The sequence below is a fragment of the Sphaerodactylus townsendi genome, linkage group LG06 (assembly GCF_021028975.2).
Source record: "Sphaerodactylus townsendi isolate TG3544 linkage group LG06, MPM_Stown_v2.3, whole genome shotgun sequence".
Lineage (NCBI taxonomy): Eukaryota > Metazoa > Chordata > Lepidosauria > Squamata > Sphaerodactylidae > Sphaerodactylus > Sphaerodactylus townsendi.
The window spans coordinates 107,279,442-107,304,992 of NC_059430.1; the positions used below are offsets into that span (position 1 = coordinate 107,279,442).

The window sequence follows — 25,551 nt, forward strand, 5'->3', positions numbered from 1 at the left end:
TAAATGGATGTGTTGAAATGTGGATTTTGGCCTGAGGGAGAAAGATTAAAAGGGACTTCTGATACAGGTAGTGGAAGAACAAAACACTGGCTTGCACAGTTTTTACAGACACAGAATTCTGAAGCCCAGAGAAGCAATGTATGTAACATCATGGTCCTTTCCAACAAGACCCTTGAACAAAATGTGAATTTAGGATCACCAGGTTCTCCCCAGCCTCTGGAAGTGGACTGCGGGGAAGGGCTGCCATATCCAGCTTGGAAAACTCCTGGAGATTTAGGGGTTGCACCCTGGGGAAGACAGGGATACATTTCCATACAGTCCATTCTCCAAAACATCCATTTCTCCAGGAGAACTGATCTCTATAGCCTGAAGATGAACTGTAATTCTGGGGGATCTCCAGGTTTGTAGAGTAGCCTCTCTGATTCTTCTTTTCTCTCAACAAATGAGAAACTAAGGCCCTTTCCGCACGGGCCAAATGAAGCGTCCCAGGGATGGCAAAAATGCCGTCCCTGGGAGAGCGTTTGCATGGTCGGAATTGCTGCATTGCAGCAGCACCACCCTGCCTTTCCCTGGGTGGTGTGAAGCCGTCCCTGACAACCTCGCTCATTGAGCTAGGTTTTCAAAAAACTGCATCTTCCTGGTGGTGCGGTGCAAACCGCAACGCAGGGAAGCAAAGTGCACCCCATCGCTCCCACTCACCTGCCTCTCCAGGTCCCTCTAGAGTGTTGGTGGCAAACCTTTGGCACTCCAGATGTTTTGGACTACAATTCCCATCAGCCCCTTCCAGCATGGCCAATAGGCCGTGCTGGCAGGGGCTGATGGGAATTGTAGTCCAACACATCTGGAGTGCCAAAGGTTCGCCACCACTGCTCTAGAGGACTGCAGGGACCCGCCCACACTGTCCTCCGACCTCCAGGGGTCGGAGAGCAGCATAGACGGGTCCCTGCAGCCCTCCAGAGTGACGCTGGAGAGGCAGGTGAGTGGGGAGCGACTGAGAGGCAGCTCCGTGCGGAGCCGCCTCTCCAGCTAGGGAGGGAGCCAGGACTGCTCGTGCGAGCAGTCCTCACACCTCCATCAGCATAAATTATGGCGGTGGAGAAGTGCTGCCGCCGCCATGAACAAAAGGCCCAAGAGGCAGTCCTCTGTTGAACATGTCTGATAGTTCTCAGTGTTAAATCCCAGTTTCCTCTGATCACTATCCCAAAATATGCTAGTGGATCTAGCTAGGACAGCAGTTTGGAAGGGTTCCAGCATATGCAGAGGTGCCCCTTGGAGGCTTTCAAGGCTCTGGAGTGGAAGAAGAATTTGGATTTATAAGCTGCTTTTCTGTATCTTTAATGAGTCTCAAAACAGCTTACAACTCTTTCCCTGAGAGAACTGTGATTAGCCCAAGGTCACCCAGCAGGCTTCATGTGTAGGAGCAGGGAAACAAATGCAGTTCATCAGATCAGAGTCTGCTGCTCATGTGGAGGAGTGGGGAATCAAACCTAGTTCTCCAAATTAGAGTCTAATTAGAGTCTGATTTCTGTGTATAACTGATAGTTTTAAATGTGATTTATTATTTGATTGTTTTCAGATGTGTTTATTATTTTATTATTAACAGCAAAGGAGGCTGGAAATGTCAATGCAATATAAATAAATACATCTTCCAGAAGGCCCTCCATATTAGTTTGCTGCTGAACAAATCAAAACAAAATTCTAAAGTCTCATGGGGAAAAACAGGGTTCCCCTTACCTGTAACTATTGTTAATCGAGTGGTCACCTCTGCAGTCATACATAGGCCACCACAGTGCATGTGCAGGCCTGCTGTGGAGAAAATTTTAATCTCAGATCTCTAGAGCAGCCATTCTCAACCAGGGTACCGTGGTACCCTGGGGTGCCGTGAGCATGTCCCAGGGGTACCGCGGCAACACTACCGCCCCCCCCTCATTTTGTGGTGTCTCCCACCGGCACCAGCAAGGACATGGAGCTGGCCCATGGGGCAGGGCCTGCCACAAGGTCAGCAGCCACCCCCACCCCCAGTGCTTCCCTTCACCCTGGGAGGGGAAGATGGGGTGTGTGGCAAGCAGGGGCAATGGGAGGGGAAGGTGGAGGGTGGCAGCAGGGGTACCGTGGGATATGAAGAGTGAGGTCAAGGGTACCCTGACCTCGAAAAGGTTGGTAAACACTGCTCTAGAGGGTGCTCTAGAGGGTGCTCCAGTATAAAAGGCAGGGGCAGAGTTCCCTTCCCTCAGTTCCTCACTTTTGCCTTTGGAGAAAATTAGCATTACACAATATATTTGTCAGAGCTCACAGCGAGCCAGAAGGGAGGGATGTTTTACAGGTCTTTTTAGGGGGAAGCTCTGAAGCACCTCTTCTGAGTAATGTTGGACTGTGGTTTGAACTCTTTTAGGCACTGTAGCTAGAGGCGGGGAGTTTGAAACAGGTCCATCTGAAATGATGATGATCAGAGTCATCTCTCTGGACTCAGTCGTGGAATGGCGCACAGAGGATTGTCAGAAGCAATGCCAGACAAGATTTTCTCCCATTAGAGTGGCTTGTAGGCATGACGCTCTGTCATGCCTCACTTTGGGAATAAATTGCCTACATATGGGGCACCTCGAGACAACATGTTTTTCACTGAGGCACAGTAAATAAAGTGTGCCATCATCTGCATGGGGGATTTTGCCTTTTGTGGCCATTTTTTTTTAAAAAAAGGCTTTTCACTCTGAAGTTTTCCTGACAATGAGTTCACTCTGCAAAAAGCAAAACAGATACAAAAGCTGCAATTCTTCTGCACAGAGCTCCAAAGGAACAAATCTCTCTTCACGGTGGCAGAGAAAGAACGGAGGGAAGAGCACTCCACCTCCTCTTGTTACAATAGAAAAAACAGGAAAGCTGCATGGAGCAGGGGGGGGGGGGAGAGCAGCCTCCGGAATATTTGACTTTCAAACTCTCTCAGTGGTAGTAGATCTACACAAGCGCACTAATCATATGCACAGTGATGACCTAACAGATTTATTTCGGTTAAGTTTTCATCCATGGGACTGTTATATCATCATACAGCTGCCAGTCTTAAAATGTCACGAGACCCTTTGTTGTTTGTGCATACAGAAAAAGTTATTTTGAGAAGAAGCAAAAAGGCCGTAACTTATTAAACTTACTTCACAGTAATCTGATTCTAGGAAGGCAAATAATACAGAACAATTGTCTCTCCTCACATCAGTAGGGTTGAAATGAGCCTATGGATGGCTGCTCTTCACACCCATACTTTATTTCAGATGAAAAATAAACATCCTCATGTTGGTTAGCAGAACAGAGAATGTTGGGAGGCTGGGACATGTTATAGAGTGACCTACTGTGGTCCTCAACATTCCTGCTAAGAAAGAAATAGGGTAAAAGCTCTTCACTGTGCCCCAGGGCTCCATATTTCACTGCACAACCATCACATGGGTCAGCCATATGCTGGGCTTTGGAATACATGCCTGCAAGACAAGCCATGGGGTCTGCTAGGCAAGGCACACATTAGAAGACTCTGAGTCAATTGTACAAAATAATGGCACATAAAGTCAAGACCACAGAATCTGCAAAAGGACAAGGCTGGCCAATTCCACTACCATCAGTGGAAATATGTGACAGAATCCTCTCCAATAATGAAAGCAAACAAATACTCGGCATCAAGGTGAAGAGATTATGACTGTCTTCCACTGTTGTGCAGGATTTATCTATCATATTTTTACTCCCCTTTTTCTTCTCACAGGGGGTTCAGAGTAGCATGCTTGGCTTTTCTTTCCCTACGCCACTGCCTACGCATAGCACCAAGCTATGTGCCTACGCAGTGGCATAGTGGCTAAGATCAGGTGCACTCTGATCTGGAGGAACCGGGTTTGATTCCCAGCTCTGCCGCTTAAGTTGTAGAGGCTTATCTGGGGAATTCAGAGTAGCCTGTGCACTCCCACACATGCCAGCTGGGTGACCTTGGGCTAGTCACAGTTTTTCAGAGCTCTCTCAGCCCCACCCACCTCACAGGGTGTTTGTTGTGAGGGGGGAAGGGCAAGGAGATTGTAAGCCCCTTTGAGTCTCCTACAGGAGAGAAAGGGGGGATATAAATCCAAACTCTTCTTCTTCTTCTGTTTTATCTTCACATCAACATTGCTGCCTCAACTATCGAGATAAAATAGCTGGCCCAAGGTAACCCAATGAGCATCATGTCTGAGGGGGATTTGAGCCCCTCTCCTAATCCGGATCTTTTATGACTATACCACACTTACTCAGGTAAGGACCTTGAGGCACCAGGGGGGATTTTCTTTGCAGCAATGTTTTTATAATAAAGCTGAAGATCGCAATGGACTTCTGCAGAGGACATTTCAATGGACAGAAGCAGCGTGAAGCAAATGGCCTCTTGCACCTAGCTCTAACATTCCAACCTGTTTCTGACATCAGCTGATCAAACCTTACCTGTTCCAATGAACATGACGTCATACTGGCCGTCCTCAGCATCCACCCGATCGACGACAATTTGTGTGAACTGGTAATCCACATCGGTTTTGATCATGACAGGGCGGTTATTGATGGGGAATACAGGGTTGTACATAGCTGGGTGGCTTCTTACAAATGTAATGACTTCATCGGGAAGGTCCTTAGTAGAGTCAAAGCCACCGAATGTTTTACTTGGACACTGGTGAAGGCAACAAGAGAATATTGTCAGTGCACTGGCTGCCCCTGCTGGCAAGATCATAATGGTGACATTCCCATATGCCTTCATTCCCAGCTGGATGTCTTTGCTGCCTATTCACTTTTGTTGACCACCTGGTGATCTGCCTCTTGGGCTCAGAGTCACCCCATGCCCCTGTCCGGCTGCTAAGGTCTGTGACAAGGCAACAGCCCTGCTCACAGACGTGCTTCACTTTCCGTCCACCCCTTCCTGGGGGCACTTTTTTTGGGTGTGTGTGTGTGCAATTTCAGTATTTGCCCTGGGCACCATTTTCTGTAGGCATGTCCCTGGGCTTACTGCAAAGGTCATCAGTGGATCTGCCAGTGCTGAGCACCAAGCTATGTGCAGTTTCCAAGTGGAAGCTTCAAACTCTTCATGCAATCCTGGCTGGCTTATGAGATCTCCCCTGGCCCCACATCCCTTCTGTCTATATTGCTGTGATCTGGTTAGTTCCTGGTTCAAATCTTAGCTCTACCAACATCTTGCTCAAGGCATAACTGTATCACCGTTACCTCCATAATAGCAACCACGTAAGGAGGGCAGACCAACGTTACATGAAATCCTTTCAGAACTTGAAAAATTAAGTGCCATGGGTATTGTATTTACATTTATCTTGAATAAAGAATGCCCGGTTATCACTTTCTATCTCCTCCTGAAAGGCCGAGTTGTAATTAAACAATCCGGATCTTGCAAGATATTCAATAGGGGCAAAAATCAATTGTCTTCGCCATCACCTTCATAAGACTATTAATCATTTATTAGAGAGGAATTTTTTTAAAAAAACCTTGCCAACAATTGCCTTGGCAATGCCTTCCACATGGCAGCAATACCATCCTATTGTAGCCAAGTTTTATTACATATTGGACTGGTTTTTTTTTCAGCCAACCATTTCATTCTGGTGCACTTCCTAGCAACAAAATCCTAGCATCCACTTTTATTAGCCAATGTCAAAGCCTGAGATAACTGCGGATCAAACACAATTAAAAACCAGGGGTCCCTTTTTTTTAATCAATGCCACATTCTAGCTGTTAAATAATACCAACAATTCACAACAGTTTTTGTAGCCTGTAGCAATTTTGTATTGTTTTTTTTTAAAAATCTCACATTTCCTATCTCCAAGGATGCCTTTATTTCCAGGTGGAATGCAATACTGATTGCTTGAATTCATTAGATAATGATTAATCACAAAATATATGTGAACTGCCTTGAACCAGAAAAGTAATTTATAAATGATGGGTATTGTGAAGCAGCTAGGATTCCTACACCAGAGCATATGTGAATAAACCATACCGCAAGGGACGTTGGAACAACCCCCCCCCCCCCCACTTCAAATTCTTGAGATTGGATGCATGTTGTAATTAAGGGCACTCAAGCATTTTCTGTTAAAATAACATTTTGTTTATATGTTGAGATCAGCACCATCAAACACTTGAAAAAAGGGTCAGAAGAAACACAAAACTGCTATCTTGCAATGCTGTGTACTAGCTGCAAATTTTCCCCAAACCACTGCCTGCCCTGAGGGGGGAAAATCAGTTTGCAAAACATATTGCCTCTTGAGTAAGCATGAACACTCCAAGCAAAATACATTTCTTTTCCTTTTCTGTGGGTTCAGTATTTCCAAAGGATACAGTAATATTTCTTAAGCTTTGTGGTTAAGAAAGCCACATCCTTAACATACTGGCTGAGCCCTCTTCCCAACTTAGCTTGGGAGTATGCATTTCCAAGCCTAGGAACTTGAAATGGAATGACCAAGGCTTTCTTAGATGTGGAGAAATGCATCTTGGGAAATAGTGCTCCCCTCCCCCCTTGCTTTCCTCCTCAGCCAGATGGCTGCACTGGGGAGCACATTTTTCAAGTGCTACACAGACTCAATTCTTGAGAATCCCCCCTGAAGTCATTTTGGATCTGGAAAATTGGTGTGTGGGCTGGAGAAACCCTCTTCCTACAGTGCTGTGGTGCAGATACAAATCAGGCTTGAAGAATTAGTTCCTTACATCTGCCCACATGGACAATTAGTTGGTTCCAGAAAACCCATATCCAACACAGTGAAAAGGTAATGACTAAATTGGTCCCACATTAGGTGTTTTTAGAAGGTGACCTGGGACACAGTAATCAAGTGACCAGTAGCTACTGAGCAAACCAACTGCCACTTAGGCTGTCCTCTGCACAGAAACAAAACAAGTATTCAACAGAATCAACAAAAAATGGGCCTATCAGCCAAGTTATGGGGGTGCCTCCGGAACTCTGGCATCACCCAATGGAACCTTGCTGGTGACCACGGCTAGCTCAGCCAAGTCATCAATGGCAAAAGGATCAGAAGAGGTAGAAGCAGAACCCTCCTCTGTCCTGGCTAGAACATTCCATGGTCATTAAAGAGAATTCCCTCCACTTTTTTTCTCAGACTGGTTCCTTTTAAGGGGATTGCCCTTCATTGGTCTCTGGATTGCCTGAGCCAGGAGCGAGCTTGCCTTGGAACCATGGGATTGGGTACTCTGCCTGTTTGTCTTTGCTTTGTCTCCCTCCTCCAAGCCCCACGAGCTGCTTTTCCTGAAACCCTCTTCCAAATCCCCCTTTCACCTGTGTGAGTGCAGCTGCATTAGCCTCCCTTATAGCTCTGCTGATGAAGGTGGAGTCTGGCTATGCTCTGCTTGGGCTTTCGCCCCACCCTCAATTTCCCAGCGTGGGAAGGAAGCCCTCTTTCCTGGCTCCTCAAGAGAAGCCCTCTCCTCTGGCTTCCCTTAATCTGTTGCCTTCCTCCTCCACCACCTAGTCCTGTGGCACCCCAATGAATTCTGGTCCTGTGTGCTTGGTCTGGTAAGTGAGGCCAAGAGCTCCAGGACCAGTAAGTTTGAATGTCAACCACCTTTTTGCACAGTCCACTATTTATGAATTAAAAGAACTAAGTGCTAAATCATTTTAATGAATTCATCCTTTATTATGTTATATTGATTTCTGACTTAGGATAAAAAGGGCAACCATAAATCTAGCATCTAATTCTTATCTGTCCATAGTCCAGTGTCTGTCATGCATGCTAGAACTAGTGCTAAATTCAATTGGGAGGATATGAAAGGGCGTTTGCTGTTCCCCAGTCAGAAGGTTAATTTTTTTCTGGCCCCCTTTCAAAACTTCAATGGAAATTTCAATAGGAAAAAGCAAACATTCAATCGGAATTTCCTTCTGATAGATCAGGGTCCACCCAAGTAAAGGCCGGTTGGTACTTCTTCGGCATCATCTAAACTTCTAGTGAGTCAGCACACTTACTGTTCCCGGCCTTGGGTATGGCACTCTTCCTTGGTAGGGAACCCATTGGTAGTTGGGTCCATCTCGGTGAGCATATGGACCCAGGAACACTCGCCTCACGTCAGTCATGCTGAACATGCACACTGCCGATCCTTTGAAGATGTTACTGGAAACATAAATGGTGGGTATGAGGGATGGAAGATGATTGTCTGCCCATTAGTTATCAATTGTGGCACCACATATAATTAGAAATACAGTTTTTGACATCCTTTATTTTTGCTGTAAAACACAAACTCTGCTAAAGGTCTATAATACATTCCAAAAGGAAAGATCTTTGAAGTTGGGATGATGTTGAACAATTCACTTGGGGAACATTGCATATTATTTACTTTCCCTTTCCTTTCAGTTCTCAAGATTTTGGTTTCTGAGTTCTTCCTTAAGCTTTGGTGACCCATTTTTGTCTTCTGTGCCATCCCAGGATGGAGCATAGGCTCATTCTGCACATGCAGAATAATGCACTTTCAAACTGCTTTCAGTGCTCTTTGAAGCTGTGCGGAATGGCAAAATCCACTTGCAAACAGTTGTGAAAGTGGTTTGAAAACACATTATTTTGCGTGTGCAGAAGGGGCCTTAGAGAAGATCGGTGACATGATCTGTTTGTAAGCCACGCAAGCAACAAACCTCTGAAAGAGCCTGGAGTTGCTCATATGGTTTGTAAATTATCTCATACAATCACAACACAGATCTATCTAGCCAAGGAAAAACGACGAAGAAGAACTCTGCTGCCAGCAGAAGCTTTTGGATGGAAATGAGAAGTCTAATTCAGGATGCCAAAGGCAATAAAAACTCCTCGAGCCCTAATGTATTGTAGAAATATATGCAGAAAAAAATTCTTTCCATCTGTGTGGCCACAGATGATCATCATCAACCCTGAAGGGTTGATGATGTACCTTGCTCATAAGGAAAGTCCAGTTCATTGACCTCTGGCATCTACTGGTTTCCAGGGGTTCAAAGGTTAAGAAAATACCTCCCTTTTAAAATGACCATCTTAACAAAGCAAGCTGTTTAACACAGCCAGTCGCCACAAATGCCCCTACAAGTAAAAAGATATATTCTGTACCTGGAAGTTGTAAATACTCCATAGACCACTGGATTTTTAGGGTCTTTTGAGTTCATTAGAAACACATCCTCTGTCAAAAGAAAGAAAGGAACAACAACAACAACAATCTAGTCAGTTTCATAAAGAGCACGCAGCTGGATGGAGGGTTATTTTGCCCTCCCCACTGATTTTGGCCACTTACGGAGCTCGTCAAAATGTGTATCAATGCCATTGAGACCTGGGACGGAACAAATGAGGCGGGCCTTGAGAAATGTTGTCCACTTGTTGACAAGACTTCTGTGGCCACCAAAGTCATTCTAGAAAAAGAAGATTGGAGGGTGGGAGGTTAGAAGAGAAGATGAAATCAGGTTAGGTGAATGAACTGTAAACCACTCCCCACCCCTCTTTCAGACTGCCCAGGAAAAGAGTCAGGGAATTGCTGTGGGGAGTCTGAAGTGACATCTACCGGAGGCAGAGCCATGTTACAGAGCTAGAGTTGTCATATGCATGCTGGGGGTGGGGGATCCGCCTCTAAGGGTGTTGCCAGCAGGTGGCTGAAGAAAAAATAGATAAAAAGCTGTCAGCGATGCCATAATGTTTCTTCTAGGAAAAACCCAGAAGTGATGTCACACCACTCTAGAAATCACTAGAAACTCTATAGTTGTAGTGCAATCAGATCAAAACTGTCAAACCTGCCAGCAACAGGAATGGAAGTTGAATCCACACAGTATGCCCCTCTCTGCTTATTTATGACTACCTCTGTCTCCTGCCAATTTCTGCCTGCCCTCTGAAAAGTCTCTGTCAGCCAGAGGTGGAGGAGACTGGATGGCAACATGAGAGAGTATAGCTGGCAAGAAATCCAAGTCTGTGACACAACTACAAATGGAATAGGCACAGACTCAGTGAAGCTAAATGGGCACTTCTGGTTGAAGATGGATTCAAAGAAACACAGAATTGTGTTTGGAAGGTACTTCAGGGGTCATCTAGTACATTCCCCTGAACAGTGCGTGAAATTCACAGCTGTTCCCCTCCCCTCCAGTGACCCCTGTTCTATACTCAGAGGAAAGCAAAAAACCTCCAAGATATCAGGGCCAATCTGACCTAGAGGAAAATTCCTTCCTGACCCCAACGTGGTGATTGGCATTGCTCTGGGCGTGTAAGAAAGGGCCACAAAAGCTAATCACTAGCTCATCTCTACCTGTCCCCCCCCCCCCACAATCTGCCTAAATTCATAGTGAGTCTTAGAATCAGTACTGTTGTCACATGGTCATCTAGCCTCTGCTTAAAAATCTCTAAAGGAGCCTCCCCCCAATGAAACTTGTATCATTGAGGAACCATTCTAATTGTCATGAAGTCCTTTCTAATCTGGTATAGCCAAAACTCTTACAATTTAATTTCAACCTATTGATTCTGGTCTGCACTTCTGGGGCCACAGAAAATAATTCTGCTCTATACTTTCTACAGTAGCCCTTCAAATACACATGTGTATACCTGATCTTCATAACATGTCTATTCTGCATATGACCTCTGCACCATTTGTTCCTTGCCTTCATTTGCATTGATGCCCTTCTTTTCTTCATTGACACCTGTCCTTCTACTGAGCTCCTGAAGACAGAGCTGGCAATAACCTTTGGAATAAGACCCAGGCAAACAAAAGCCCTTTCGGTTACATTAATTTAAGTAGAGGAGACAGAACACATATTTGATTTGTACCCACTGTTGCCCTTAGGCCTTGGACAGGATGATGCCTGCAGTAGGCTTCCCCTTCCACAGTGTGATGATCCTACTCCATCTTTGCTGCTGTCACTGCCAGCTTACATGAACTCATAAAGCTACCTTAAGCTGAATAAGGCTCTTGGTTTATCAAGGTTGGTATTGTCCACTCAGGCTGGCAGCAGCTGTCCAGAATCTCAGGCAGAAGTCTTCCATATCATCTATCATCCTTGCTAGGAACTGAATCTGGGGCACCTTGTATGCCAAGCAGATGGTCCATCACTGAGCCACAGGCTCACCTCATATTTTCTTGGGGCCTTGCTTTCTTTCCCCAGCCCAGCCCATATGTACATCATTCCCTTCCACACCTGATGTAGCAACAGCAACCTCCAAGGAAACCAATTCAAAGCACCATGAAAGAAATTGGATTGGACTCATTATAGCCAGGATTTTGTTATTCAAGGATTGGTTACTGGAACAAGGATGGAAAAGCAGTTAGTCAAAGAGAAGACTTGATAGTTGCTGCTACTTAGCCACAACCGGAGAACAAGAGAGTGGGTCAGCAGGGTGGAAGAGAGATTTGTCCTTTCTCCACCGCCTATGATATCACTGGACATGTAATGAAGTTGAAAATTCAAAAGTGAGCTAGTTCTAAAAAAAATCCACTCTTCTGATTTTTTTAGACAGAGAAATAACTCAGTTGGCTAAGCCCAAGTACAAATCAAAGTGAGTGGGATTTCACCATCACTCATTAATTCCCATCCAATCCATGCATTTTACCTTACAGATCTGCCCTATTCGGGAATGTGTGGCTTTCCCAGAATGTTCTCCATCGATTGCATTTTCACGGAAGAAAAAGTAGATCTTGTCATCTTCTGGGTTGTCACTTTCTGGGATCAGATGCGTGCTAATAAACCGTGGGTCTGAAAAAAATGCATTATAATGGGTGGATTAGAGCACAGGAAAGAAGTGAATTTCATATTGATTTTTGCCTCAACTATCGTAATTTTTGCCTCAACTATTGTAAGCAACGGCAACCACAAAGATGGCTGCAGAAATACAAACTGGATTCCAGTTTTCATGTGCATGAGTAGAGTAGCAATGACAGTGTTGGAGTGTTTGAAATGGGAGACCCTTCCAAATCCCTTTTTCTCCTATGAAACTTCTTGGCAGGGGTTATCTTCTACAGATGGCACACAGAGCAAAGATTGAGCTTTGTGCCCCCAACCCCCACAGAGTTGGGGGAGGCACACAGTTCAAGCCTGGGCTTAGTCAGACCTAGGTTTAAAATGCAGGCTCCACTGCTGGGTCCAGTCAGACTGAGCCAGCCTTGAACTGCAAGCTCTGCCCTGGCTGGGTTGAGTTTTATACTGCTGGCGCGTGGCTGCAAAGCAGCTGAACCCCCTGTGCGAATGGCTCCCTGGGGACAGTGTTTTTGCTGTCCCCAGGGCGCCATATTCCGCCCGTGCGGAAGGGGCCTTAGACTTTGAAGCTCCGCCTCTGAAGTCACGTGGAGCTGGTGCTGTTGAACTCAGGCCCAGCATTGAACTATGCTCAAACTCCACATGGAGTTCTGGACAGCTTGCCCCACCCTAGTTATGCCCTTACTCCCTGGTGAACTTGAACCTCTCTCTCAAACTAACTTACTCCTCAAGAGTTGTTGCTGTGAAGATAAAGAGGAAGGAAGATCAATGCTTGCCACACTGAACCCCTTGGAGGAATATATGAAATAAATAAAAAGATGCTAAACCAATAAATGATCTAAAGCCACCTTCTTTTGAAGAAGACCAGTGGTCTCTGAGATGATGGCAGCAGCCCCTCTTTCAAACAAACAACCTTCCCTTGCTACCTGAGTCAATTCTGTTTGTCTAGCCATGACTGGAAGTCACTCTTTAAGCAGTTTCCCAGCCTGACTGCTACCTGAGATCCTTTTAGCAAGAGATGCCAACAACTGAGCCAGAAACTCTGCCTTCCTGATGTCCCTTGACCTTGTGAGGGCATCAATAACCTCAATATTATCAATAAAGATCTTCAATGTTCCTTTGGAATTTTAGGGAAATTTCAAAACCATTTTCCCAATCTTGCACTGGTCTTGCACTATGCTTTTTTTATGATTTGTCAAATTATCGGCAACGAACAGCACAGCAGTCACATCTAAGACTCAAACAGAATGACAGTTTTGTTTGTTTTTGTCAAACCCTTCCCATGATTCCAGCCTTCCTCTATGGCCAAGGTATCCCAGGGCTAGTAGTCCTGAATTTAGAAACAATTTAGAATTTAGAAGCCCAGTAAAAGCAAGTACTTCTTTGCACAATGCACAATTAGAACTTCCAGAAGACATTACATGGTGATGGCATGAAATAATTTGATTGATTGTTAAGTCAGACTGATTAATGAAAGACTGATCTAACAACAGATAATAAGCAAAACAGACGAGATGCTGGAGACAAACACAAGGGAAGAGCTAACACCTTCCTGTGCTCTTCTAGCATCTTATTGGTATCTGCTGTTTGAAGCAGATTTTAGCCTAGATGGGTCTTTCTTGGTTTGATCCAGCAAGGCAGTTCATAACTTGTCTATATCACAGAGAGCAGCCAAGATCCAAAGAATGCCTTGTTTATAGTGGTAGTATGTGTTGATTTTTTATAGCTGTCACTATTGACTTCACAGGGCAGTCCAGTCATCTGAGATACATACAACGTGGCTGCAACTTCTCACTGCATTCCCACAACAACAGTTCCATTAAATAAACCCAATTTATAGTCTAGTCTTGTGAAATTAGAAACTGTAGGCCTTACATCAGGTTCACACAGTTACTTATGGCAAGAAATAACAGATTTAAAGAGTCGATAAAAAACTTGAACGTGATAAGAAAGGGACTATTTGAAATCTGGGGAAAAAATACATCTGCGACTCATCCCTGCAACTTCACCTCTGAAGTCTCTGGTAGAAGCACATTGTGACAATGAAACTTTGAAGAAAGATGACAATATAATATGCAAAAATATGATTAATAAGCAAGGGAAAATTAAATCATGGCAAACAATAATGACAGAGGGAAGAAAAATACAATGGCTGACATATTTTTAGATCTCATCTAGACTCAAAAGAAAACTAAGCTCACAGAGAGGAATACTATGGGATTTAACAGACTTTGAAAAAGAGATTATAACACAGAAGCAACATTTGATGGGCAGAATATATAAGATTTTACTGAAAATGGAAACAGAAACGGAACAAGTAAAAATATGCATGATAAAATGGATATAAAACTTGGAGGAAGAGATAACTTTCCAACAATGGGAATCATGGACTAAAAATATTAAATTTACTGCAAGTCAGATGATGAAGGAGAATTGGTATAAAATGTTTTTCAGATGGTATATTACTCCTGAAACAATTAAGAAGATGACAAAACAACATGATGGTATCTGCTGGAGATGTAATAAAGAGTTCGGAACCTATTTTCACATGTGGTGGACTTGTAAAAAAATCAAGAAGTTTGATAGAAATACATAAGACAATACAGCAGATAATTAAAATTAAATTCTCTCTCACTGCAAAAACAATGCTGTTGGGTATACTACCAGAATAGCTTCCTAAGAAATTGAATGAACAGTGTTGGTATTTACTAATCACTGCAAAAGTAGCAACTGCAACAAGTTGGAAATCAGAGAAAGGTCTCACAGTAGAATGTTGGGAAGACAGAGAATATGGCCAAATTAACCAATATTGTAAGTTGACGCTCAAAACACCAATTCGAGGAGAAATTGTGTCTTTATTTTACATATGAATCTGAATTAATTATGGCCGTTTCCGCACGGCCTCCCTGTCGCCTCCAAGCCGGCGAGAATTCCGCCGGCGTGGAGGCGAAGGCCGTTCGCATGCATCGGCATCGCGATCGAATGACCTCAGGAGAGGCCGGCAAACGGCAGGTGGCTCGCACGGACTTCTGCCTTAAAATTCCCACTTTACCTTGTCAGCCACGCCATTACCGTTAGTGCCTGCTTGGCGTGAGGCCAGCCCATGCTGCCCTCCAACCTCCAGGGGTCGGAGGAGGACGAAGCGCGGGCGTAGGGCTTCAACTGACCAGCAGGCTTAACAATTGTTACAGGGGACAAGGTGGAGTGGGATGGGGCAGGAGATAGTGGTTCTCCGGTGAAGGCTGTCTCGCATCACTGCGGGAAAAGACGCTTTCCCCAACAACAACCCTTTAAAGGGTTGTTGTTTAGGGCGGCCCTGACTAATGGCAGCTGCCCTGGGAGGGTGGGAGGAGCAGTTGGTCAGCGCTGCTGCGTAACGCGAGCAAGCGCCGCCTAGGTTGAACGGGCAACTGACCTGGGGCGGGCGCTTTTACTGCCCCCCCCCCCAGGTCAGTTTTTTCTTTTGGCCCATGCGGAAGGGGACCCTATGTAAAGAAACAAAATAACTACATATGATTGAAAATTAATAATGACTAAGATATAATAACTAGACTAGTAATAATGCTTGGAGCAAATAATTGACAAAGATTTTAAGACCTTAAGGTCTTTCTAGTGATCAGAAAATGTTATATTGAGATCCATTATGCAATATGTACTTAGTATACTGGTGGGTAGATATCTTTTATATTGTAGTGTCAACTATTTTCTGCTTCTTTCTTCTTTTTTGATTGTTTAGTATATGTTGAAAAATAATAAAAATTTATTTAAAAAGACAGTCCCATTAAATAGCAGGTTCCTCACTTCATTTTAGCAGTAGTCAACAAAAAGAAGAAGAGAAGAAGAGTTTGGATTTATATCCCCCCTTTCTCTCCTGCAGGAGACTCAAAGGGGCTTGATTTATCCTTGGTCTCTTCCCCCCCTCACAACAAACACCCTGTGAGAGGTAGGTGGGGGCTGAAGAGGAGGCTCCGAGAAGCTGTGGGGACTAGCCCAAGGTCAAAATATATATAGTGGAGCCAGAGAGACAGTATCTTGTTAAAAGGAAAGGAAAAGAACCATGTCTGGCTCTAGTGCTAAAATATACAAATCTATTTTAATGAAAATAATTCAAATGATTCACGCACTCAGAACAACAACTCCTTAATCAACAACATATACTATACACAAATAACCACACCAACAACAACAACACCAATGAATAACACATATACACACAGAGGATCCCAAATATAATAATATAATATATATATAATATAATATAATAATATAATAATATAATATTAAGTCTCTGTAATGGACTAATGACGCAGAAGGATACCAATGTCTGATGTCTTTAAAAACTTAACTTCTGTTGTTAGGTTTCATGTATATAAAGATGAACAGGATGTTGATAAAATCTTTGGCTGATGGTCAATGGAAAGTGGGAGTATTGACCCGGGGAAAGAACAATACTTTCGACAAATATGTCTTCTTCAGCCACTTTAGGCACAATCGTTCTATCATAATAATAATGGTAGAAAAGATGAAGTCTAAGTCCAACCTTGCTGCATGGACATTTAAGCTGTTTCACCCCCTTGTAAAAGCCATATATTTAAAATCAGGAACAAAAGTGTCCATGTCATCTCTTGGCTATCGTCAGCCATCGGTGCTTTGATCATTGTGTTTCTGTTCTCTGCAGCATTACTATGTGCAGCTGACACAGAAGGATTAGTATGGATTAGAAAAACACAATGATGAATGCACTTGGCCTGCACTCAACATGAAGCCCTGGAGTAGGGATGCCAGAAGTTTTTGACATTTATGACGACACTTCTCAAATGCAAAACAGAAAAAAATCTCCTCACCAGAAACCCAACAGAGGTGAGATCCTTTAGACTAGTGAAGGTTCTATTTTATAGCAGAAGGCCCCTTGGACAACAGGAAGGCACCTCTGCTGGCAGAATGGATCCATGTAAGATAGCCAGTCTCCAGGTGGTGTCTGGAGATCTGCTATTACAACAGATCTCCAGGTGACAGGGACCAGTTCACCTGGAGGAAATGGCTCCTTTGGAAGGTGGTCTCTTTTGCTTTTTACACCATTAAAACTCCTCCTATCCCCAAATCCACCTACTCTCCTTGACCAAGGCTGGGCTCAGGACAGCTAATATACATGTTTAAAACAATCATATCAGAATGTATAAACACCATTTATTACAAATTAAAACCTGCCAGTAAAAATACAGAATTTCACAGATGGGAATTAACCAAGAAACTGAACTATATACCAATCCCACTCTCACGCAAGCTTTAACTCTTATGGGTGAGAGAGGAGAGGGTAGAAAAATTGGGGCCAAGATACCACTATGTAGGACTGATATCAGTCACATGCCCAGTGGAAAAATTCAGTCCAGGTCATGTAGAATTTATTTACATCCTGTAGGGTCCTCGTGTCTGCTGGGAGTGAGCTCCACCAGACAGGAGCTAGGGTCAAAAAGCCCCTGGCTCTGGTGGAACTCAATCAGAGTTCCAGGGACCATGAGCAGATTGCTATCAGAGAATTGGAGGATCTTCTGTGGGCAATATAGAGCGGTGTGGTCCTGAAGATACAATGGTCCCAGATCGGTCCCAGATGTTAGTTCTGAAAATGTTAGTTCTGAAATCTTGAAAATGATCTGGAATTCAATGGGCAACCAGTGCAGCCGGTGGCTAATATGCATCCTCACCGGTGTCCCAGTGAGTACTCTTGAGGCCGCGTTCTGGACCAGTTGCAGTTTCCAGAGCAGTCCCAAGAGTAGATCAGCATAAAGTGAGTTACAGTAATCTAGCCTGAAGGGAACCATTGTATGGATCACTGACTTTAAATTCAGAGTGACCAGTTACCCTAAGAAAATAGCAGCTTTGGAGGTTGGCCTCTATAGTCTTTTAGCCCAATGAAGTCCCTCTCTTCCCCAAACCCTGCCCTCCCTGGGCTCCATCCCTGTACCTAGAGCTGGCAACCCAGTCTTCCCAAACAGCACTCTAACAATGGATTTGTTTAGATCTGGGTGGGAGGGAGAGACAAATACTTTAGGATTAAACAGCTGACAAACCTTTTCTCCAACAGTCTCCCCCATAATCTGCGCTGAAGTATGTTAACAATAACAAACTTCAAAAACCCATGACTAGTAAAAACATCACTTACTGCTTGATCAAAGAGGGATAAAAGCCACAGTGAGTAGAAGCAACTGTAGTGTTAACAACGCATAGGACCCTGCCTCTGATCTCTATGCCAAGCCTAAAAATAAAACTCGGTTAACAACATAAGAGAAGTATTATTTTTATCAAAGAAAATGAAGGCATCCTTTTAGTGCCAATTTCTCAGTTCCTTTAACAACAAGATTCTCCCTGCCCCCCCAAATCAATTAACACTTCCTGCTGACTCTCTAATTGGGGTGCCTTTCTTCCATTAACTGTTCTTGCAAAATTTTTCACTGGCAATAATTCTCAAAGGTATGTGATTGAGTGACACCTTCATTGAGCTCGCCTTCAGATTCACCAGCCTCTCTTTTCTTCATTAAGTAATGCAAACAGGTTTTGCTGGTCTCGGTATTTCAAGTTGAGATAATGCTGAAGGGATTTTTTTTAAAAAAGAATCCAACTCATTTTCTCCATTAAGAAGCATTTATTTTTAGTAACTGCATTGAAAACAGGACAACTTGCACGAGAAAATAAGACTGTGTTCCCAAACACATCTTTCAAGCTATTATATAAGGGATGACATAGAAATTCGGTGTTCTTGTTCAAAATCTTCTAATGATGCAAAAGTAGCAGTATTCAGAGATAACTCCCCCCCCTCCGAAATTCCAACAAGGTTTGTCAGAGAGAGAGCACAAGGCCATTTCCTCCCACAAAGCAAGCTGTGTGGGAAAAGGGCATGTTAAAAAGGTACTGGTGTATCTAGGACAGTGTATCATCCACTGGTGTATCACCCACTGGTGTATCTAGGACAGTGGTGGTGAACCTTTGGCACTCCAGATGTTATGGACTACAATTCCCATCAGCCCCTGCCAGCATGGCCATGCTGGCAGGGGCTGATGGGAATTGTAGTCCATAACATCTGGAGTGCTGTCTGCCAAATACTTCTATGGATCTAGAGGAGGCAGAGGGGTAATATTATTGACCCAGTTGCCTGGGTCGTGTGGGGGTGCATTTTGGCCCCCATCCCTCAACTGAAGATCCCCTTCACAGCCATTGTGGGATCCCAAGTCATTAATTTTGCACCTCAAATCAGCTCTAAAGAGGTGTATTGTCCAGGAGACTCACAAGCATCAAGACTTAACTAAAGGAGGCGTTACTCCCACTTCCAGAAACAGGAAGTGGTAAAAAAAACTAGAAGAGCACTGAAAGAAGTAGCAATTGTTCATGCTGAGTTTGTAGTCTCAAGATTCATACGAGCTGAGCATACTCCAGCATTGTTGTGCATGTGGTGAGAGAATGAAGTGTTTATGCTTGTCAGTTGAGAGCAGTCCTAACAGGCGATTGTGATCTGTGTGAATTTCAAAAGCAAAGCTAGTTGTGAAATAACTTTATTCCTGCAATCACAGCAAGTCTATCAATTTGAGTGTAATTCTTTTCAGTGGATGACACAGTTCTTAAATAACACGCAATTGGTGCTTCCATGCTGTCTACCAATTGGGGCTAAGACAATGCCAACTCCATGAGGGGAACCATCAGTGGTGAGGACCAGTAGTTTCTTCTCATCATCGTGTATAAGAACACTATCAGAAATAAATAATTTCTTAATGTTCTGAAATGGATCTTCATATTGGCTAGTCCAGATCCAATGAACTTCTTTTTTCAATAAGCAACACAAGGAGTCAGCTAAAGTTGCCTTTTGTGGAAGGAAGGAGTGATAAAAATTTAAGAGCCCTAGAAAGGCTTAAAGCTTCTACAGTCATACCTCGGTTTTCGACGACTTCCTGTAGTCACGGTTTTGATTTTCACTGTCAAGCCCGGCCGCTTTTCTGCCTCGGTTTTAGATTGAGTCAGCCTCAGTTTTGCTATTTTGCCAACAAAACTACAAAAGGCGACTTTTATGCGAATAAATTACACCTTTTGCATAAATTTACTTCATGCCGCCTTTTACAATGTAATGCATGCGCAGACAGCATAGTTTCGGTTTTCGCCGGTTTCGGTTTTGCTGATAGTCGCTGGACGGATTACTGGTTAAAACCAAGGTAACGCTGTACTTAGTTTTTTTTGGGTAGGGCATACTTGATTCCATGAGAGGTAGATACCTGAGGTAGATACCTAAAGTGAGGTAGATACCTGAGGCATCAAAGTGATAGCCCAAGAATGTAACATTAGACGTTCCTATTCCACATTTTTCTTTTTTTAATATGGAAACCTGATTTGTCAAAGCAATGTGGGACTTTGTGAAGTCTTTCAGCAAGTTCATCCTATGTTGGTCTCAAAATCTGGACACCATTGTAGTGTGGAATAACCACAGGAGTTCCAGACAGAAGGCTATTCATAAATTCTTGGAAAATTCCAGGGGCAAAAGATATTCCAAATAGGAGGTGCTTTATCTGAAATGCTTTTCAGTGTGTGAGGATTGTTTGGGTAGCTGCTACAGCATCATCAGCAATCAAGCTTTTTAAGGACTTTTCCACTGGCAACAACAGCAAGCTTGATTTACTATGGAACAGAACAGAGTTACACATTTGCATGAAGCCACTTAGGATGAAACCAAATTTTGATGGCCGTTCTTTTGCTTTCTCTACCTTATATTTTGATGGCCGTTCTTTTGCTTTCTCTACCTTATATTGCTTCATTAGTTTTAAGGAGATTACTAAAATATAAAAAGACTACACCACATTTGAACAGTTCTGAAAATCAATCAGAAGAGCATAACATTCTGCAACTGAAAGAGTGATAGATCTACTGTTGCCTTCTAATAAAAGAGTAATGTCTCTGCTGGATCTGCAGTTTGAAGGAAAGGAAAAAATTAAAAAGATTTCTAGCCTCTGTAAAATAGGTGCATTCAAAAGTCTTGTCATACAGAGTATGTACACTACCTACACTGCAGTCGTATACTCTGTCAGAATAGGGTATCTTAAGATACTTCCCTTGTAAGACTCCAGATGGTAAGGCAATTAGGTGTGCCAACATAAAGACACATCTGTGATGAGGAAAGTCAAATATGAACAGTAGTTAGGAAGCTGGCCAGATGGATACGGATAAATTGGGTAGAACAAACACATTGTGTAGAACAAACACATATTGTACTGTTGTAATAGTACCCAATTAAATGTTTCTAAATCGTGCTCATAGCTTCCTGTCCTATGGCAGAATTTAAGGGAGTCTAAAGAAGAATGTAGCTGATTTACTGTATAAGGACCTTACCTCCTTATCCAGCTGAGACTTCTCAGAAAACCAGATGCCCTATTTTTCTTTTGGACTTAGTTATTTCAATAGGCACCCCTTTTTAGAGCCTAACCACCAGGGGATCCAAAATTTGGGGATTCTCAGAAAGGCACCTGGGTTCAGCCATGACACTGGAGAATCCTAGGGATGACATAGAGTGTTGTTGGAATTAACACATTAAATTCAATCTGCCCCAGAACAAAAGACTTGAATGTTGATGATGTTACCCAGTGTTCACACACTATCTTGAGAGGTGTCAGCTCAGCTCAAGATTGGTGATTTAATCAAGGAGAGTACTCAAGTCATTAAGTTGTCCTCCACCCTTAATCGCATTAGTAATTTTTTTGCCTCTCCCAGGTCTTTGTGCCCATGCAGATCTGGCTCACAATAGTCTGATCAAGGTAATTTCTCAATTTTTACTGCTGAAGAATGACAGCAGGAAACCTGCCAGTAAGGTTCAAACTTCTTATCTTAACTTAATCCAAAATCAGGATGGGCTACAAAACCCACCAGGACCTCTGAGACCATCTGTCCATAAAAAAACGAACCTCAGGAAACTGTTCATTAGCTCTCCAGATGTCTGCTGGCTAGAACTCTAGTTTCTTCCCAGTTTAAACAACATTGAAAGTGATGCTATTTAGGGGTTGATTCTCCCCCACCCTGAAACAGCATCACTTTCAATGTTTAAACTGGGGACCTCAGATTCTTCCTTTAAATCCATGCCAAAGGGGGGGGATTTAAAAGGAAAATCTGTGGGAAATTTGGGGTAAATGCTGTCAAAGGGTGCAATTGTTAAGCTAAGGGCAGCAATCTCAAACTCTGCAGAGGGTATCTTTAGGGAAGGCTCTCCTAATGATATTACTCTAGATGAAGATTTCCAGTGAAGTTTGGTTCAAGGGGTCCAAAGTTATGGACCCTCAAAGTGTAGCCCCCATCTTCTATTAGCTCCCATTGGAAACAATGGGTGATTGGGGCACCCCATTTGGGAGTCCATAGCTTTGGACCCCCTGAACCAAACATCACCAAACCTAGGTGATAGCATCAGGACAGTCCCCCAAAACATCTCTAAAATTTTGGTGCTGCTAGCCTAAAAACTGCACCCCCTGCAGGCCAAAAATGGAAAATGGAAAACCCACTAAAATACCAAAGAAACCCACAAACGAACCCTGCATTATTGGTGCCTGCCTCAAGGGGGCACCCTGGGCAACTGCCCACTTTGCCCAATGGGCATTATGCCACTGACTTGCTATGCAAAGGTGTGGTTGAGTGCATTGTATTGTGGGTGGGGCCATTTACATTTGTAGTCGCATTTGCATTTCCTGCAGCAGCAGCATTGTACAGAATGCAAATTCTGTGTGTCTGGAGTGGAGTCTATTGTCCCATGAACTTAGCATGCCCCTTGGTCTTGATTCTCCGGAATTGTTTTACCCCAAGTACTGGTGCAGCCAATGGCTTTGTTTAATTCTCAGAGTCTCTTCTTTCTTGTTTGGAAGTTGTCTCTTGGTGTTTGTAGAATTTCATCATGGCCTCCTGCATGTGCAGTTCTGACAAGCAGTAACCTTCCAAATTGTCCAGAATTTCAGTGTTTTCAAGTAAAATGTTCTGTCCAGTTTTGTTTAGAACATGTTCTCCTACTGCAGATTTTTCAGGATGGTTAAGCCAACAGTGTCTTTTGTGCTCCTTAATATGAGTCTGAATGCTGTATTTTGTGGTTCCCATGAAGACCTTTCCAAATGACCCTTTTATTTAATCTAAGGGGAATTTAAACCCTGCAATGCATTTTTGTAACATTCTAGATTTCTCTACAAACACAAGGGGATATCCAAGTTTGTAGAAAAATCTGCTTGGGATAAGTGTGGCACTGTTCCACAGGCTTAGATACCTGCAGGTAAGGGACATGCATACTTGGGAAACAGAATGAAGTTAACAGAAAGAATAAATTCTTGGTTCTCCCCCCACCTCCAATTTCACTCTTAAAATGACAGGCTTTGGGATAAACTGTGTTTAATGTACATTTAGAGGCATAACCCAAATTCCTCGGTAAGGTAAACAGAGGAGGGAGGGTCTGTGTTTTTAAGATCAGACATTAAAATATTGCTTCATTGTGTGCTTTACCCTTCTTAGGAGCAACATTTTCTCCTTTGTCTGGAATATTGTCAATGGTAGCACTTTATATTCCAAAAAAGCCTGTTAAGAAAGACGATGGAGGGGAAAATAACGGCTGCACCATGATATAATTATCAGTTCCCCAGGTCTTTGTTCTTAAAGAAACAACAATAGTTTTGATTCTCTCTAATGACTAATTACATGACGAAAAGAAAATTAACACAAAGGTTCAGTGAAATTATACTGTAATTCTCCAAGTAAATTAGATTTCTCTCATGCAGAAACACTCCCACATCACAGTTGCTGGGAAGCATTGTTGAATTTTAGGGGAGCTAATTATCTCTACTAACCAAGATGATACAGGATAATGTAAAAATCCAAGAGTATCTTGAATTTCTATATGCTGACATGAAAGCTTATATGGATTTACACCCCAGTGGTGGGATTCAGGCCGCTCGCATCTCTACTTCAGCTAGAACCGGGTTGTTAAAATGAGTGCTATGTGGCACCTACCAGTTGTTAAATTATTTGAATCCCACCACTGGTTACACCTCAAAGATGCATGAAGGGTTATTATTCTGAGGATAGGCTTGCACCCAACACTTGGATCATACAATGATTATCTTGAGTGCAGGCCTGACCATCACAGATTAGTCACTGTGGTTAGAGAGTCCAAATCACTCAATGGCAATGAGGTCTTTTTTTCTCAACAGAAACAATCTTCATGTTTGCTTACACACATGTGTGAAACAGACCAAAAGGTATTATCCCTGCCATCTTTTGTCACCCAGGATAGACAATACCAGGAAGAATGGAGTTACTCAAAATTAGGGATGCCTGGAGATTTTCCAGAATTACATTTGATCTCCAGATGATAGAGATCTATTTCCCTAGATAAAATGGTGGATTTGAAACGGGGATTCTGTGGCATTATACTCCACTGATCTCCTTCCCCTCCCAAACTTGCCTTCTTAAAGATTCATCCCCAAATCTCATGGAATATCCCAACCTCGTGTGGCAAATAGGGGTAGGCAAACATTTTTCTTAGGCATTTTTGCGGGTTTGGACTTAATAGATCCAGACATTTTTGAAACACCCCCCCGCCTCCAAAAAAATCAACACTCTATATCAGCTTGGGTTTTTTCCCCAAACTTTTTCAGGTTATTAAACCCAAAAAATCTGCCTGCCTCTGAACTCTAGGTGGGTCTGAGAGGCAGCAGGTAGTACAATGCTGAACCCACAAGGCCTGCTGCCTACAAGATTTGCATGGAATTTGGAGGTGGTGCCTACAGCTCAACACTAGATCTGGCCAGTCCAAGCCCAGTGTTCAACTGTGGGCACTGCCTCCAAAGTCCAAATGGGGTTTGGAGATGGTGCACACAGTTCAACACTGGGCCTGGCCAAGAAACAGGTGAAAGAGAAATAGGGGAAGGAAGTGGAAGAGAGTTTTCTTTTCTTTTTTGTAAATGCAGTGGGCCAAAGCAGGCTGAAAAATGCTGGAAAAATTGTCATTTTTTCAGGATCCATTGTTTTGGCTGCCTTTTATTGCCACCTTTTATCAGGGACCCCCCCCCCCCCCAAATATAATACCAACAAGGTATCTTTTCATTTTTGGTGTGTTCAGCTTTATCTGACTACCCACCTGTGGGGGCAACCTTATGATCCATCTCCTATAGAAGAGACTCAGTCCAGTTCCACTCCTATGTTAACCTGCACAATTCACCTGCTTATCTCATTTCCATCCTCTAATGTACATTTCCCTTTTACGCATACACTACGTTGGGATAGCCACAAACTGGGGTCACATTGAATGTTTTTTTCCATGTATTATAATTGAATTTCACAGCTAGCATAGGCCAATGTGACACAAAATCTGTGAAAGGAAGATTAACTCCATGATGGCAGTGGAATTTGAAATAAGCACTGGTTGAATTATTATTATTTTTTACACTAACCTGTCATGCTACTGAACCAGCACCAAATTAATCTTGGCATAGAAACAACAGTTGGTAGAGCAAAGGACTAAAATATATATATTCTGCATTACTCCTTTTCGTATTCAGCGTTATTGCGTCTATTATGACAGCCCTGATTGGTATTCATGTGGACAGAGTGTGCACTTTCCAATTTAATTTAGCTTCTAAAAATCTGATGAATAGACACCAGGATTATTAGCTCACCACATCCGTTTAAATGTCTTAGCACTAATGCAACACCAAAACCACAGGTGAAAGGAACAACATGGTGAGGTTAGAATCAGGTTTTCCAGAGGGGAACTATACTTATCAGTTCTCGCCAGCATGGCCAATTGGCCATGCTGACGGGCTGATGGGAATTGTAGTTCCTGAACATCTGGAGAGTTTCCAGGTTCCCTACCCCTGCATAGTTTACAT

The 25,551-nt window shown here is 43.2% G+C and overlaps 1 protein-coding gene across 1 annotated transcript in view; it reads right to left on the bottom strand.

Annotated features, from left to right (window-relative positions):
- SEMA3A (semaphorin 3A) overlaps window positions 1–25,551 on the bottom strand; it is a 170,427-nt gene that overhangs the window by 31,302 nt on the left and 113,574 nt on the right. The window contains exons 7-11 of the mRNA XM_048499799.1: window positions 11,526–11,668; window positions 9,235–9,349; window positions 9,054–9,123; window positions 7,955–8,099; window positions 4,438–4,657 (exon numbers count right to left, since the gene is read on the bottom strand). Of these exons, the coding sequence (XP_048355756.1) occupies window positions 4,438–4,657; window positions 7,955–8,099; window positions 9,054–9,123; window positions 9,235–9,349; window positions 11,526–11,668 (693 nt within the window). The remainder of the gene's footprint in view (window positions 1–4,437; window positions 4,658–7,954; window positions 8,100–9,053; window positions 9,124–9,234; window positions 9,350–11,525; window positions 11,669–25,551) is intronic.